The sequence below is a fragment of the Toxorhynchites rutilus genome, chromosome 3, assembly GCF_029784135.1.
Source record: "Toxorhynchites rutilus septentrionalis strain SRP chromosome 3, ASM2978413v1, whole genome shotgun sequence".
NCBI lineage: Eukaryota > Metazoa > Arthropoda > Insecta > Diptera > Culicidae > Toxorhynchites > Toxorhynchites rutilus.
The window spans coordinates 65,054,295-65,071,031 of NC_073746.1; the positions used below are offsets into that span (position 1 = coordinate 65,054,295).

The 16,737-nt window shown below is 36.6% G+C and overlaps 2 protein-coding genes across 2 annotated transcripts; one reads left to right on the top strand and one right to left on the bottom strand.

Moving 5' to 3' along the window:
• Window positions 1-10,458: 10,458 nt before the first annotated feature.
• Window positions 10,459-11,194, bottom strand: LOC129778975 (adult cuticle protein 1-like). Its single transcript, XM_055786187.1, has 2 exons — window positions 11,126-11,194; window positions 10,459-11,062 (listed from the first exon to the last, which is right to left on the bottom strand). The coding sequence occupies exons 1-2, from the start codon at window positions 11,129-11,131 to the stop codon at window positions 10,535-10,537; spliced, it is 534 nt and encodes a 177-aa protein (XP_055642162.1). The 5' UTR covers window positions 11,132-11,194; the 3' UTR covers window positions 10,459-10,534.
• A 576-nt stretch (window positions 11,195-11,770) lies between these two features.
• Window positions 11,771-12,540, top strand: LOC129778977 (adult cuticle protein 1-like). Its single transcript, XM_055786190.1, has 2 exons — window positions 11,771-11,837; window positions 11,901-12,540. Exons 1-2 carry the CDS (start codon window positions 11,832-11,834, stop codon window positions 12,426-12,428), a joined length of 534 nt encoding a protein of 177 aa, XP_055642165.1. The 5' UTR covers window positions 11,771-11,831; the 3' UTR covers window positions 12,429-12,540.
• Window positions 12,541-16,737: the final 4,197 nt, after the last annotated feature.

Sequence of the window (16,737 nt, forward strand, 5' to 3'; positions counted from 1 at the left end):
AGGGTAGCACATTTTTTGTTATTTTTAAGCTCATTTAATGTTATAAATCAGGATTTCAAAATATGTGCTAAAAATTAATTTTGAAAAAACGCGCTCTGTTTATGGGGAAAATACCTTTACGCAGGTGGTTCGCTAAGTTGAATGCCGGTTAATACACCTTAAGACCCGTCTACATACGCCAATCGGCCTTGGCCGCCCGGTAAATCCGGTAAAATGTGGACGTACCGCCCGGGCTTGCCGACGAGCCGAAAACCGACTTGAATCAAACCGAACCCAACCCGAAACAAGTGGGTCCGGTTCGAGAAAGTCGAACCAAAACAAAACGAAGTAAATTAGCGTTAACGACATTGTGCTTCGTGTGTTCGTGACGGCTTCGTGCATCCGATGGGACTTCGGCTTCGTGCACCCGATGGGGCGCCCACATTACATAACGAACCGAATATGCCGCCTGGTACAGGCCGATCGGCATCATTCGGCCTAATGTGGACGCGCCTTTAGAAACCAATATCGCTCGAGCAGACATTCCACCAGTAATGATAACTAATTGGAGACTCTACTAGTTAGTTACACGATACTTTAAACGGCAGAGTTTCTGAAAATATCGAAAAACACCATCCATGAATATTAGGGTGCCAATGAAAATGGCCATCTCAAATTTCATAAAGTTACCCCATAAAAATGTTAACCACCTCGAACAAACACCCTATGCAAAATACCAGCTCAATCGGACTTAAGGAAGAGTGGCGCAAAGCGGTCAAAGTTTGAGTTTTTTGAAAATCGAAAAATCACCCAAGGGATGAGTAAAGGAAATCGAGGTTTTCAAAAAAAATTGTTGATGCCAAATGTCTTAAAATTACATGAAACGTCGAGATATACTGTCATCTCGAAAAAGTTACGAAAGAGTTTTTCGGAATACGAGGCGAAACATATGGTTTTGGGTGCCAATAAAAATAGTTGTCTCGATTTTTCATTCAGAACTTGCTGCGAAATGTGGGTGATTTTTGGATTTTCAAATAACTCAAACTTTGGCCGCTTTGCGCCACTCTTCCTTAAGTCCGATTGAGCTGATATTTTGCATAGGGTGTTTTTCGAGGTAGTGAACATTTTTTAAGGGGTTACTTTTTGAAATTTTAGGGTCGATGTTTTCCCATACATTCATTGGTACCATAATGTATATGAATCGCTATAATGTAAGGGATCACATCTTGGAAGAAAGCAAAACGATACATTTTGAAAACAAATTTAGATAAATACTAATATCAAAATGTGATCAAAACATAATTATTCACGAAAACCGAACACGGTTTTGACTGGACTAAGCAAAATTTCTCCGTAGCCAATTTGGTTGCATTTCTGTTTTTTTTTCAGTAATGATGGTCCAATTTCATTCCCTTAAAAAGGTTTGAGAGGGACGATTTATATTTAGGGGGATTCTCTAGTGTAGACGCACGAACATCGGACGATTTTTCGAGCTCTGAAAAAAATAAACAAATAATATTTTTAGTATCCATTATTTTATTGTTTGGACAAAGGACAAAGGAAGGCCTTTGTCCTAATCCTTCGAGTGTACAAAATTAATACACATTAATACAAATAATTGGAATAAAAAAAATCGAGTTTTGTTTAAAAAATCTCTAGACTAGAAGACGAGTATGCGTGTTAAGGGTGTTACGATCAAAAATCTGCTCGACATAAAATTGACGCATTTCCTTCCAAAAAACTTGAACATCCCTTATTTTATAAGTGTTTGCGTGCAACACTTTAATCAATTTACACTTATTCTTGTTTAACCAAATTTCGAACATAACACCTCACGTTACATCTACAAAGTAATCATCAAGCCACGAGCAGTATCCTCTGCGTAGAACGAGATACACACTACAACATGGCGCAGCTTGGTCGAAATCACCCCGAATGGGTTATTTGAACTGATGGAGAACTTAAGATGACCTACAAATTAGAAACTTACTGTAATTCATGTGAAATTGGCCTTAATTTTGTAAAGAAGTGAAAGTTTTTCTATCGGGTTCTATAGTTATGAAACACTGGAATTTTAGTTGTTTGAATGTTTCGCGCCTGCACACAACAATTAAGTTTATATGGCCAGTCTTATAAATGAAGATAGTTATTGTATTCTACACTATATACTTCAATTCAACCGACTTCTTACATATCTCTGGAAACTCAGAAAAAATAAGTGGTTCTATAGTTGTGAAAAGCAGTGTATTACCAAATAGGGATGTCGCTAAAAAAACGGTGTCAGTCACGTACCGTTCGAAGCCCGTTTGCGAGGATACTACCGTTCATACAGTAACCGGACAGGACGCTTAAGCAGAACCATGTGGCCAAAACTCGTGGAAGACAAATCATATGTGAAGATGGATTTTTGGAAGCTTCCCGGGCTTCAATCCTTTCTGACTACAACTGAGGATCATTCCCATCAAATTTTGGTTTGTTTACGCTGATAATTTTGCACGGAAATTATTTATCTGCCAAATGATTTGACAATGTACTCGAAGGTATACAAGCAAATCTTCAATGCTGTCAGAACGGGTCCCACGGAAAAAAATCACACGGGACCATATCGACCATAATTATGCGTTGAATTAACGTGGGATCAGAATTTGCTCGTTCAAGCATGTCTTTCGCCACTTGATTGCGGTGAAACTTTTGGAGGAATTTGAGCTCTTTTGGCACTAGTTGTTCCGATGCGACTTTTCACATGCCCAAAACATCAACCAAAATATCTCGAACGGTCTCGTGAGGGATATTTAATTCACGAGCTAGCTCTCTTAAACTTTAAGGGAAATTTCCGAGCACAATCTCTTTTATTATGTTGATATTTTCATAATTCAAAATGTTCCGGGGAAAAATTAAAAATTACAAATTCCCGGTATATATTTGACAGAATGTGTGTGAATGTGAATGTGAATACCGAAACTCCCCACACGCTTGAGAAAATACTGTTGCAGTATGGGTGGATAGCACTTTTGATGATACTTCAAGCTCAAGTAATGTATGAGAATCGCAATCTTAAGTTTAAACAAAATTAGTATTAGTTGTAATTTTATAAAAGAAAACATGAAAAAGTTGTTGGTAGAAAAACCTTTTTCCCTGTAAAAGTGCCCATCTTTCGATATAGATCGCAGGGAATAAAAATCGAGTTTTTGCATAATCACCAAGCCTTTATCTGTGTTTTTTGAAAAAATACTTGGGAAATTCAATTTACAAGATAAATATTAGATGTGCCATGTAAGAAGCTGGTCAGATTAGTGATTTACGTAGAATTTAAAGGAATGGCGAAAGGTATTCTATTGACGGAAGAGGGCGGAAAATAATAAAGATATTCAGTGAACAATATTGAGAATAACGTTACCGAGGATGTGGTTTTTTCAGCAGGGTTATGCATAGATCCACGTTTCCAAACAATCGAAGGCATGGTTTGCCGTGAAGGACATTCCGCTTCTTGAATGACCTACTGGCAGTCGATTGCAATCCCATAGAGAACCTACGGAGAATCTTGGCCGAGATGGTCTATGCAAACGGATGACAGTTTGACAACATTTCCAGTCTCAAGGCAGTAATTCAGGAATGTTGGGCTATAATCAATATGACAACACTTTAAAAGTTGTCTGACTCGATGCCAAATCGAGTTTTCAAAGTGATCCGAAATGGAGGTGGACATACTAAATATTAGCTACCGATTGAACTCGAAATTTGCCGTACAAATTTTCTTCTTTTATTGAAATTTTAGGATGCGGCTGAACGAATGTCCACCCTGATTCCACATATTTGAATTACTTGGAAACAAAAAGTGAAATTATACTTTTTTTAGAATGAATTCAATGAAAATAAACAATCATCGTCTTTTATGAGCAAAACTGTACAAAGAATTGACTTATTTTTAAAAATATTGAGAAAAAATAGGGTGCGGCTAAATGAATGTCTACCACTGTATGAAGAAAAATCATAAAATCATTACCACATTATTATAATGTTAATACTATACTTTTGTTAATTTATAGTACGGGTGGTTTGTACTGCTTTTTTGCGAAACCCATATAAGATGACTTTGGCATGTATTATTGTTGTCAATTAGTCTTCAAATTAAAATAAAATATTGCAAGATCCTGCAAAAGATGTCTACAAACTGAGTTTGATCTTCGTTTAATAATTTCTCCCCAAGAAACTGAGTTATAAATTTTTAAATAAAATTAAGAAAAAAAATTGGCTTTTTCCAAAAAGTTCATTAAAAATTATCAAAGAATTTTTTGGAAAAAAAATTAATTGACAAAAAAATATTTTAAAAATTAGAATTCATTTTTCTCGAAAAAATATGCTTTTAAAATTCTGAAAAAAAATTAATATAAATAGCCCTTAAAATTTCAAACAAGTTTCAATTCGTTACATTTTTATGTATAAATTATCGCATTTTAAATGCTCTGCTAACTTTTCTCTATTTAGAAACATACCAAGAACATGTCAAACGTGAGAATTTACAAACAAAAATGTTACGAACAAAACATATTTTTTTTCAGGAATCTTCACACAAAAATGACTTATATTCCAAAAACTATAAAAGATAGAAAGTTAATGTCTTCGACAAAAGTTTATATTTTAACAAGATCTAAAACATTGTCGAATACATTATACCGCTATCTTGATTTTAAACAAAATTAGAATAAGTTTTATTTTTTTCCAAAGAAAACATGAAAAAGTTGTTCGATAAACTTTTTCCCTGTAAAAGTGCCCATCTTCCGATGTATGGACGACTTGTTGGAAATTGTAAGCGCTATTCATTTATATATTTTTGGAAATTTAAAAAAAAATATGTTTTTGGGAAAAATTAATTTTAATTTTTAAAATACCTATTTTGTCAGCGTTTTTGATATTTTTTTTTGTGGAAATTTAAACAATTGCCTACGTTTCATCCTTTGACCAGAATTTTGTAGGTATCATAGTTTTTGAGTTATAAATTTTTAAATAAAATTAAGAAAAAAAATTGGCTTTTTCCAAAAAGTAGTCTAATTTTTTTCGAATATTTCAAGTATGCAAAGTTGCTTAAATGACCTATGTCTTTACACCCACAACGTTTCACTGCTATCTGAGATGGTGCTGCCAACTCCTAAACGAGTTGGCATGAAATTCGTCTATATTGCTATGGCATGTGCATTATACAAATGCTGTACTAGTATGGGAGGGTAGCACATTTTTTGTTATTTTTAAGCTCATTTAATGTTATAAATCAGGATTTCAAAATATGTGCTAAAAATTAATTTTGAAAAAACGCGCTCTGTTTATGGGGAAAATACCTTTACGCAGGTGGTTCGCTAAGTTGAATGCCGGTTAATACACCTTAAGACCCGTCTACATACGCCAATCGGCCTTGGCCGCCCGGTAAATCCGGTAAAATGTGTACGTACCGCCCGGGCTTGCCGACGAGCCGAAAACCGACTTGAATCAAACCGAACCCAACCCGAAACAAGTGGGTCCGGTTCGAGAAAGTCGAACCAAAACAAAACGAAGTAAATTAGCGTTAACGACATTGTGCTTCGTGTGTTCGTGACGGCTTCGTGCATCCGATGGGACTTCGGCTTCGTGCACCCGATGGGGCGCCCACATTACATAACGAACCGAATATGCCGCCTGGTACAGGCCGATCGGCATCATTCGGCCTAATGTGGACGTGCCTTTAGAAACCAATATCGCTCGAGCAGACATTCCACCAGTAATGATAACTAATTGGAGACTCTACTAGTTAGTTACACGATACTTTAAACGGCAGAGTTTCTGAAAATATCGAAAAACACCATCCATGAATATTAGGGTGCCAATGAAAATGGCCATCTCAAATTTCATAAAGTTACCCCATAAAAATGTTAACCACCTCGAACAAACACCCTATGCAAAATACCAGCTCAATCGGACTTAAGGAAGAGTGGCGCAAAGCGGTCAAAGTTTGAGTTTTTTGAAAATCGAAAAATCACCCAAGGGAGGAGTAAAGGAAATCGAGGTTTTCAAAAAAAATTGTTGATGCCAAATGTCTTAAAATTACATGAAACGTCGAGATATACTGTCATCTCGAAAAAGTTTCGAAAGAGTTTTTCGGAATACGAGGCGAAACATATGGTTTTGGGTGCCAATAAAAATAGTTGTCTCGATTTTTCATTCGGAACTTGCTGCGAAATGTGGGTGATTTTTGGATTTTCAAATAACTCAAACTCAAGTGCCGCTTTGCGCCACTCTTCCTTAAGTCCGATTGAGCTGATATTTTGCATAGGGTGTTTTTCGAGGTAGTGAACATTTTTTAAGGGGTTACTTTTTGAAATTTTAGGGTCGATGTTTTCCCATACATTCATTGGTACCATAATGTATATGAATCGCTATAATGTAAGGGATCACATCTTGGAAGAAAGCAAAACGATACATTTTGAAAACAAATTTAGATAAATACTAATATCAAAATGTGATCAAAACATAATTATTCACGAGAACCGAACACGGTTTTGACTGGACTAAGCAAAATTTCTCCGTAGCCAATTTGGTTGCATTCCTTTTTTTTTTTTTTCAGTAATGATGGTCCAATTTCATTCCCTTAAAAAGGTTTGAGAGGGACGATTTATATTTAGGGGGATTCTCTAGTGTAGACGCACGAACATCGGACGATTTTTCGAGCTCTGAAAAAAATAAACAAATAATATTTTTAGTATCCATTATTTTATTGTTTGGACAAAGGACAAAGGAAGGCCTTTGTCCTAATTCTTTCGAGTGTACAAAATTAATACACATTAATACAAATAATTGGAATAAAAAAATCGAGTTTTGTTTAAAAAATCTCTAGACTAGAAGACGAGTATGCGTGTTAAGGGTGTTACGATCAAAAATCTGCTCGACATAAAATTGACGCATTTCCTTCCAAAAAACTTGAACATCCCTTATTTTATAAGTGTTTGCGTGCAACACTTTAATCAATTTACACTTATTCTTGTTTAACCAAATTTCGAACATAACACCTAACGTTACATCTACAAAGTAATCATCAAGCCACGAGCAGTATCCTCTGCGTAGAACGAGATACACACTACAACATGGCGCAGCTTGTTCGAAATCACCCCGAATGGGTTATTTGAACTGATGGAGAACTTAAGATGACCTACAAATTAGAAACTTACTGTAATTCATGTGAAATTGGCCTTAATTTTGTAAAGAAGTGAAAGTTTTTCTATCGGGTTCTATAGTTATGAAACACTGGAATTTTAGTTGTTTGAATGTTTCGCGCCTGCACACAACAATTAAGTTTATATGGCCAGTCTTATAAATGAAAATAGTTATTGTATTCTACACTATATACTTCAATTCAACCGACTTCTTACATATCTCTGGAAACTCAGAAAAAATAAGTGGTTCTATAGTTGTGAAAAGCAGTGTATTACCAAATAGGGATGTCGCTAAAAAAACGGTGTCAGTCACGTACCGTTCGAAGCCCGTTTGCGAGGATACTACCGTTCATACAGTAACCGGACAGGACGCTTAAGCAGAACCATGTGGCCAAAACTCGTGGAAGACAAATCATATGTGAAGATGGATTTTTGGAAGCTTCCCGGGCTTCAATCCTTTCTGACTACAACTGAGGATCATTCCCATCAAATTTTGGTTTGTTTACGCTGATAATTTTGCACGGAAATTATTTATCTGCCAAATGATTTGACAATGTACTCGAAGGTATACAAGCAAATCTTCAATGCTGTCAGAACGGGTCCCACGGAAAAAAATCACACGGGACCATATCGACCATAATTATGCGTTGAATTAACGTGGGATCAGAATTTGCTCGTTCAAGCATGTCTTTCGCCACTTGATTGCGGTGAAACTTTTGGAGGAATTTGAGCTCTTTTGGCACTAGTTGTTCCGATGCGACTTTTCACATGCCCAAAACATCAACCAAAATATCTCGAACGGTCTCGTGAGGGATATTTAATTCACGAGCTAGCTCTCTTAAACTTTAAGGGAAATTTCCGAGCACAATCTCTTTTATTATGTTGATATTTTCATAATTCAAAATGTTCCGGGGAAAAATTAAAAATTACTAATTCCCGGTATATATTTGACAGAATGTGTGTGAATGTGAATGTGAATACCGAAACTCCCCACACGCTTGAGAAAATACTGTTGCAGTATGGGTGGATAGCACTTTTGATGATACTTCAAGCTCAAGTAATGTATGAGAATCGCAATCTTAAGTTTAAACAAAATTAGTATTAGTTGTAATTTTATAAAAGAAAACATGAAAAAGTTGTTGGTAGAAAAACCTTTTTCCCTGTAAAAGTGCCCATCTTTCGATATAGATCGCAGGGAATAAAAATCGAGTTTTTGCATAATCACCAAGCCTTTATCTGTGTTTTTTGAAAAAATACTTGGGAAATTCAATTTACAAGATAAATATTAGATGTGCCATGTAAGAAGCTGATTTACGTAGAATTTAAAGGAATGGCGAAAGGTATTCTATTGACGGAAGAGGGCGGAAAATAATAAAGATATTCAGTGAACAATATTGAGAATAACGTTACCGAGGATGTGGTTTTTTCAGCAGGGTTATGCATAGATCCACGTTTCCAAACAATCGAAGGCATGGTTTGCCGTGAAGGACATTCCGCTTCTTGAATGACCTGCTGGCAGTCGATTGCAATCCCATAGAGAACCTACGGAGAATCTTGGCCGAGATGGTCTATGCAAACGGATGACAGTTTGACAACATTTCCAGTCTCAAGGCAGTAATTCAGGAATGTTGGGCTATAATCAATATGACAACACTTTAAAAGTTGTCTGACTCGATGCCAAATCGAGTTTTCAAAGTGATCCGAAATGGAGGTGGACATACTAAATATTAGCTACCGATTGAACTCGAAATTTGCCGTACAAATTTTCTTCTTTTATTGAAATTTTAGGATGCGGCTGAACGAATGTCCACCCTGATTCCACATATTTGAATTACTTGGAAACAAAAAGTGAAATTATACTTTTTTTAGAATGAATTCAATGAAAATAAACAATCATCGTCTTTTATGAGCAAAACTGTACAAAGAATTGACTTATTTTTAAAAATATTGAGAAAAAATAGGGTGCGGCTAAATGAATGTCTACCACTGTATGAAGAAAAATCATAAAATCATTACCACATTATTATAATGTTAATACTATACTTTTGTTAATTTATAGTACGGGTGGTTTGTACTGCTTTTTTGCGAAACCCATATAAGATGACTTTGGCATGTATTATTGTTGTCAATTAGTCTTCAAATTAAAATAAAATATTGCAAGATCCTGCAAAAGATGTCTACAAACTGAGTTTGATCTTCGTTTAATAATTTCTCCCCAAGAAACTCAGGAACGTCGCGTTGGGCGACGAACGTGCTCCAAAATTCTAGGATGAAAGATCAGCAGTGGTTGAAATTCTAAAAAAAAGCTCAGTTGTAAATTAATTTTATTAATTCTAACATTGATTATTAGCTACATTAGTTTGATGAAGAAATTACACCTTCTCCTCAGTTAAAACGTAATTTTACGGTTTACGAAACACTATATTGTATATTTTCCCAGTGGATTAAAGTCAATTAAACAGAATTCGATATGTTTAGTTTTTTCTCCTAAAATCCCGGATTGTTCTTACTACGCTTTCCATTCAGTCCGCATAAAGAGCATTTGCACAATATCAATGTCGGTCCCCAACAACAGAGATATTAATTGTATTCAAGAGAAATTTCTGACTATTTCACAAATTTCACTAGAAAGTAGTCGCATATCGTAAAACATCCAAAAACAAACAATTTTTTTCGTGTTTCCTTATTTTGAAACTGTCAGTCCCAGTCCATCAACATTTTTCTAACGAATAGCTCAACGTCAGCCCCTAGGGACCGACATGGGGCTGTGAATGGAATGCCTGCTCATAAAACTGCTTCTACAAGTTCAAGTGATACTATGTCACTTCAACCTGCGACTGAGAGTTGGAAAATCGCAATGAACAATATCAGTAAAAATAAACAAACAAGTAACGCACCAACCAATTGGATTACGGAGAGCCACGTTTTGATCCCGCAATTGAAGCTTAATTGTTCCGCATGGAAGCGTGTTTGATAAATTCATTACGACATTGGGTGATAATCGACTGCATCTCTGCCGCCGCTGGCAGTGTTGAAGTAATCGTTGTTTAACATTTTTGAAGTCTCTTCCGCCCCTTCAATACGTAACTGCTTGCGGGGAATCCGATTGCGAAAATTCCAACCAACATTCATTATCAACCGCAGTAAGAGGAATACCACACAGAAGATTGCTATCGACACTAATTGCAACCGATCGGTTGGTGAGCCTGTTTTACCGCTGACGAAGATCAGCGAGCGATTCAATCGTTGAACGTAACATTTTCCAAAGCTTATGCAGCCATTTAAAGTCATACCACGCACCTAATTTACAAACTTATATTTATTTCACTTGACCAGTTTTTTTGTTGAAGATCGATAGTTAGGGAAGAGCACGCGCTTTACAAGGTTCCTGCAGCTGGTTCCAGATTAAGCGATTGCTGGGAGACGGTATGTCCAGCGAGAGGGGCATCATGGACGGCTCCTGGGTTGGCAGCAACATATCGGGCTTCCTTTTGGGCAACAACGGCCACAGCAGGCTGGGCGATAACGCTGACCGCTGGCTGAGCCACAACGGTGGCTGCTGGGGCAACAACTTGGGTAGCCTCAACGACTTCCGAATCGATCGAGCTGTAGGCCAAAGCTGGGGCAGCGGCATGGGCAATTGGAACAGCATACCGTGGGACAACGTTGGACTGAACGACGGTGGTGTGTGGCGCGGCGTAAGCGATTGGAACGGAAGCGGCATAAGAGGTCACTGGGACAGAAGCAGCATAGGAAGTCACCGGGAGGGAGGCAATGTAACGTGGAGCCACATTCTGCTGAACAACGGTGGTGTGGGGAGCGGAGTAGGCCAATGGGACGGAATAGGTGACAGCGGATCCTTCAGCAACAACGGCGAGGGCCATCATGACTACAGCTGCGATGCACTGTTTTGAAACGATTCATGATTTAAAATTGTTCCTTGTATAATTACTTAAATTTAATATTACCTTCATGATTATTGATTTCTTGGGGACTGATCGCTGGAGGACTAGAGGATTGATACAGTTTAGAGTACTGATGTGTTCTGACTCCTCATTGTGGTAACACTATCTTTTATATCCATAAAACCTGAGTTCGATGATCGAAACAATCAGAGATTTTTTTTGAACCACCAAATAACGTTGATGGGCGAAACCGGTTGCCAATATTTAATCCTCCTGCGTTACTCACAGGACAACAAAAAAAAACAATGAAGTTCACTGCCGCACTATTTCAGCAGCATAAAACTGGTTCTATTTGCTACTCCGATTGAAAATTGTCAACCACGGGTTGATGCTTCTTTCCGATTCGAAATAACTCCAGGGATCGTTAGTGAACTTATCACGCACAAGAATCATCAAATTCCACCCAAGCATTTCATGATGGAGTAAAGTGTTCATTCTTGAAACAAAAAAAAACGACATTAGTGCCTCTAAATGCCAACCACCTTTATGCTGACCTATCATGTACTGCCCAAACAAAGCGCGTGAAGAATGATAATCGAACTGACTGTGGATCATGTGGATATGGATAGAATTAATACTAAAATTTTGGTCAGAATTTTGGGTATAAAAGCCGGATCAGCACAAAAAGGATTTCATAACACGAAGCACAGTATTCGCAACAGTATTACCATTCCATCAGTCTTCCAGCGACCAACAGAAATCAACAATCATGAAGGTAATATTGGATTTGAGTAATTATAAAAGGTGCATTTTTTTATCTTGAATTGTTTCGTAACAGTGCATCGCAGCTGTAGTCATGATGGCCCTCGCCGTTGTTGCTGAAGGATCCGCTGTTACCTATTCCGTCCCATTGGCCTACTCCGCTCCCCGAACCACCGTTGTCCAGCAGAATGTGGCTCCGCGTTATATTGCCTCCCTACCGGTGACTTCCTATGCTGCTTCCGTCCCAGTGACCTCTTATGCCGCTTCCGTTCCAATCGCTTACGCCGCCCCACACACCACCGTCGTTCAGTCCAACGTTGTCCCACGGTATGCTGTTCCAATTGCCCACGCCGCTGCCCCAGCTTTGGCCTACAGCTCGATCGATTCGGAAGTCGTTGAGGCTACCCAAGTTGTTGCCCCAGCAGCCACCGTTGTGGCTCAGCCAGCCGTCAGCGTTATTGCCCAGCCTGCTGTGGCCGTTGTTGCCCAGAAGGAAGCCCGCTATTTGGCCGCCAACCCAGGAGCCGTTCATGATGCCCCTCTCGCTGGACACACCGTCTCCCAGCAGTCGCTGAACCTGGAACCAGCTGCCGGAACTCAGTAAAGCGCGTTCTTATAGCAATTTGAACATGGTTCTTGAAGATGAACGAATTCTGTACATTTCGGGTGTAAAATATGTTGATGCGGAATAAATGAAGTTTGTTTGTAGTTGTAAACTGGACCTTTTTTTACTTCTGAGCAATTCCAAATGAAATCGACAAATGGAAAAAACATGAGTATTTTTGTTCCAAGTGAAAGTTTGTATTCCGTTTGGGTTGGAGGAAATATGAATTTACATAGCAATTGGGAATTTTGGGACTAAAGCGTAACTTTTGAAAAAGAGCGTATCGATTTTAGTAAGAGAAATCTTTGATAATTTATATCTCAAAAACTATGAGTCGTACCGAAATAGTATCTTAAAAAGAATTATAGAGCATTGAGGCTAAAACGTGAAAAAATATACACTGAGAGAAAAAATAGATTTTTTTTATTTAAAAAAAAACTTAAATTTGCAATATCTAAAATATGTGTTTTTAATTTTTTTCATTTAAAATAGAAGTCATTTAGAAAATGAGTCCAAAATGGTAAAACTTTTTTTGACCAACTTTGTGGAACATCGAATTTTTATGAATTTATGAATCCCGATGTGATTTCAAACAAAAAACCTTTTTATCAATCTCCTTCTAAAGGCAGGCATTCTTTAGATAATTAAAAAAAATATTTTAATTTATTGTCTTTATTTAGTAAATAGGCTCTTTTTATATGTTTGTCGTGTTACACCGTCATACTCATTAAATTTTATGAATTTGCTTATAATTTTCAACAACTTTTCCAAATACATCATAATGGTAAAAATATATGTTTAGGAGTTACCCATGTTATGTTTGGGAGTATTAACCCACATGTCTTCAAATGTTGTTAAACGTCAATCCTAAACATATATTTTTACCAAATTAAACATATTTCTTAAATATCTTGAAAATGGCTGCATTTAGAAGGTGATTGATGAAGAGCTTTTTTGTTTTAAATCACATCAGGATTTATAATTTGTGACTAAAAATGATTGTCAACATACATAAATTCCACGTTTCGAAAATTCATAAAAAATCGATGCTAGTCAGAAATAGTTTTACCATCTTGGGCTCATTTTTTAAATTTTCTACAGGACTTTTTGTATATGAAAAAAATAAAAAGAATTAAAAAATACATATGTTAATTTAAAAAAAAATAAATTAAAAAAGGCAATGCATTAATAATGTTTTTTTGTTAAATATCTCGTAAATGGCTGCATTTAGAAGAAGATTTGTTAACATAAAAACTTCTATGTTTCGAAAATAAAAATTCAATGTTCCACAAAGTTTGTCAAATATAGTTTTACCATCTTGGAATCAATTTTTAAATTTTCTACGTGGCTTCTATTTTTTTATGAAAAAATAAAAATTTAAAAATACATATTTTAGATATCACAAATAATTTTCTTTATTTGTAATTAAAAAAAATAGTACTAATTTTTTTTTTCTCAGTGTATATTTTTTCACATTTTAACATCAATAGTCTATAACTCTTTCTAAGACACTATTTCGGTACGACTCTTAGATTTTGAGTTATAAATTATCAAAGATTTCTCTTACTTAAATCGATACCCCCTTTTTCAAAAGTAACACTTTAGCCAAAAAAATCCCATTTGCTGCGGAAAACTCATATTTCCTACAAGGCAAACGGAATACAAACTTTCATTTGAATCAAAAATACATATTTTTGGAATTTTTAGGACGATTTCATTTGGAAATGCTCTTCTTTTAGTAAGGAAACTGAAGATATAATGGACCGGTTGATAAGCGCATATTTGGGAACTTATGTTTTTGTAAACTGTGTTTGTTTTGTTTTGTTTCTCTACATTAGCCCTTTTCGAGGTTGAGACAAATGAACTGCAAAAGCTTTATGTCTCTATAATCAAACACTCGCACGCCCCAAATCGATCCTATTTGGAAAGTAATGCACATCAGCAACAGGAGCGGTAGCAAAGAAACAACAAAGTAGGTATCAGCATCAAAATAATCAGCAGCAGCACATGACTTCCATTTTTCCCGGCATCCAGAAAAGAACTATCATCCTCCGCTCTCGTGTTATCGATAACATTTCGATGCGTTTTATAGTATATAATGAGCTTGTGTGGATTCTGAAGAGTTTTTGTTTTTTTGTGTGTGTGGCTTTCCGATCGATTATTCAATTTCGCTAAATCGTGCATTGTTTCCGGGTTAAAATCAACGTTAATGTACAACACATCGCAACCCGGATGGGAAGTAACTATTTTCTGGCAGACTAATTTCATGCCACCTCGACTGGCCATTGGCAGCACCATCTCAGATTGCAGTGAAACGTTGTGGGACATTGGTCATTTATGCAACTTTTCATACTTTTTTTTGAAAGATTTTCTTTTCCTAATCTTTTATTAAGTTTCTTCGGTTTTACAACAGATTATTATTCCAGTGAATCGAATTTCCAGACATTCGTTGGAAAGCTACTGTCATTGCGCGTCTTTTTCAGTATATGTCAGAAAGTTGAAGCGTAAACAACATAGTTTTTTGCCACTTCGAATATGTCGAATTTCGTACCAACGAGAGTGTTTTTGCGGGGAGTGTTACTTCATTACTTCAATATGAAGAAAAAAGTTGCGGAAAATCATCGCATTTTGGTGGATGTTTATGGTGACCATACTCCAACTGAGCTAACGTGTCAGACGTGGGTTGCACGGTTTAAAGGTGGTAATTTTGACATGGAAGACGAAGAACGTTCCGGACCGCCAAAAAAGTTTGAAGATGATGAATTGAAGGCTTTACTCGATCAAGATTCGTCACAAACGCAACAAGAACTTGCAGATACACTTGGAGTAGCTCAGCAAACCATACCCGATCGTTTAGAAGCAATGGGAATGATCCGAAAGATAGGACATTGGGTGCCCTATCATGTGGATATGAATTGAAGCGACGAGACGTCGAATGCCGTTTTTTAACGTACGAACAACTGCTGCAACGGCTTAAAAGGGGTTTTTTGCATCGTTATCGCTACTGGCGATGAAAAGTGGGTCCATTACGACAATCCTAAACGTCGGGCAACGTATGGATACCCATGCATCAACATCGACGGCCGCGTGGAATATTCAAGTCCAGAAGGCTATGTTGTCTATTTGGTGGGACCAGCTGGGTGTGGTGTACTATGAGAACCGAATGAAACCATTACGGGGGATCTCTACCGACGACTATTGATGCGTTTGAGCTGTGCACTGAAGGAAAAACGACCACAGTATGAGCAAGAGACACGATAAAGTTATTTTGCAGCACAACAATGTTCGGCCGCATGTCACGAAACCGAAAACTTGGAAACGTTGAAATGTGAGGTCGTATCCCACCCGCCGTATTCTCCAGACATCCGTTCGATTTGATCGATTGGATCGATTCGAGGTTAGCCGACGAACCGGCCGATTATTTCCGCAAAGGGATCCATGACTTGCAAGAAAGACGGGAAAAAATTGTAACTAACGATGGGCAATACTTTGAATATTAAATTTGTAACCATTTTTGCAGAATATAGAATTAATTTTTGAGAAAAAAAACGAAGAAACTTACCGATACTCCTATTACAAAAAATTTTAACTAAAAACTTAGAGGACCTACAAAATGTTAGTCAAGAATTGTTGTCAACAAAATTCAAATTCATTTCCTTTCAAAAATGTATTATTTTAAAATTCTCAAAAATAATATGTACAAGGATTTATTTTCACTGTATATAATCGAGCCAAAAAATATTTTTAATCGTTTTTTATGCATATGTTTTTCGTTTTTTGAATATAAAAGAAAAAAAATCTTTGATTCATCCCCTTAAAGTCATAAAATACCTTTCTCATAAAAAAAATCCGAATTCATTCAGGAGGTGATAGATGATAATATTTGATGAAAAAATCCAAATTCCTACATTTATGACCAAAATTTTGTAGGTCTTATAGTTTTCGAGTTGGAATTTTTAGTAAAAAAAAATAGAAAAAAAACTTTGGGCCTTTTCAAAAAGTCTAATTTGTATGTTTTTTTTTTTTTGAGATTTCAAGTATGGAAAATTGCCTAAATGTCTAATATCTATACACCCACAATGTTTCACTGAAATTTTACATGGTGCTACCAACTCCCAAGACGAGATAGCATGAAATTTGATAGCAGTGGGAGCTGTTCGGTTGAAAACTAAAAGTGAAAATTCGTTCCACTACGGGTGCTGTAGCTGTCGCCACCACAACACAATCGATTTCAGATTTTTTAGGTTGCCGTTCTCTAAAAGGTTATATATATAGGTTATAAATATATTTGAAGATTATTTCTTTGGGG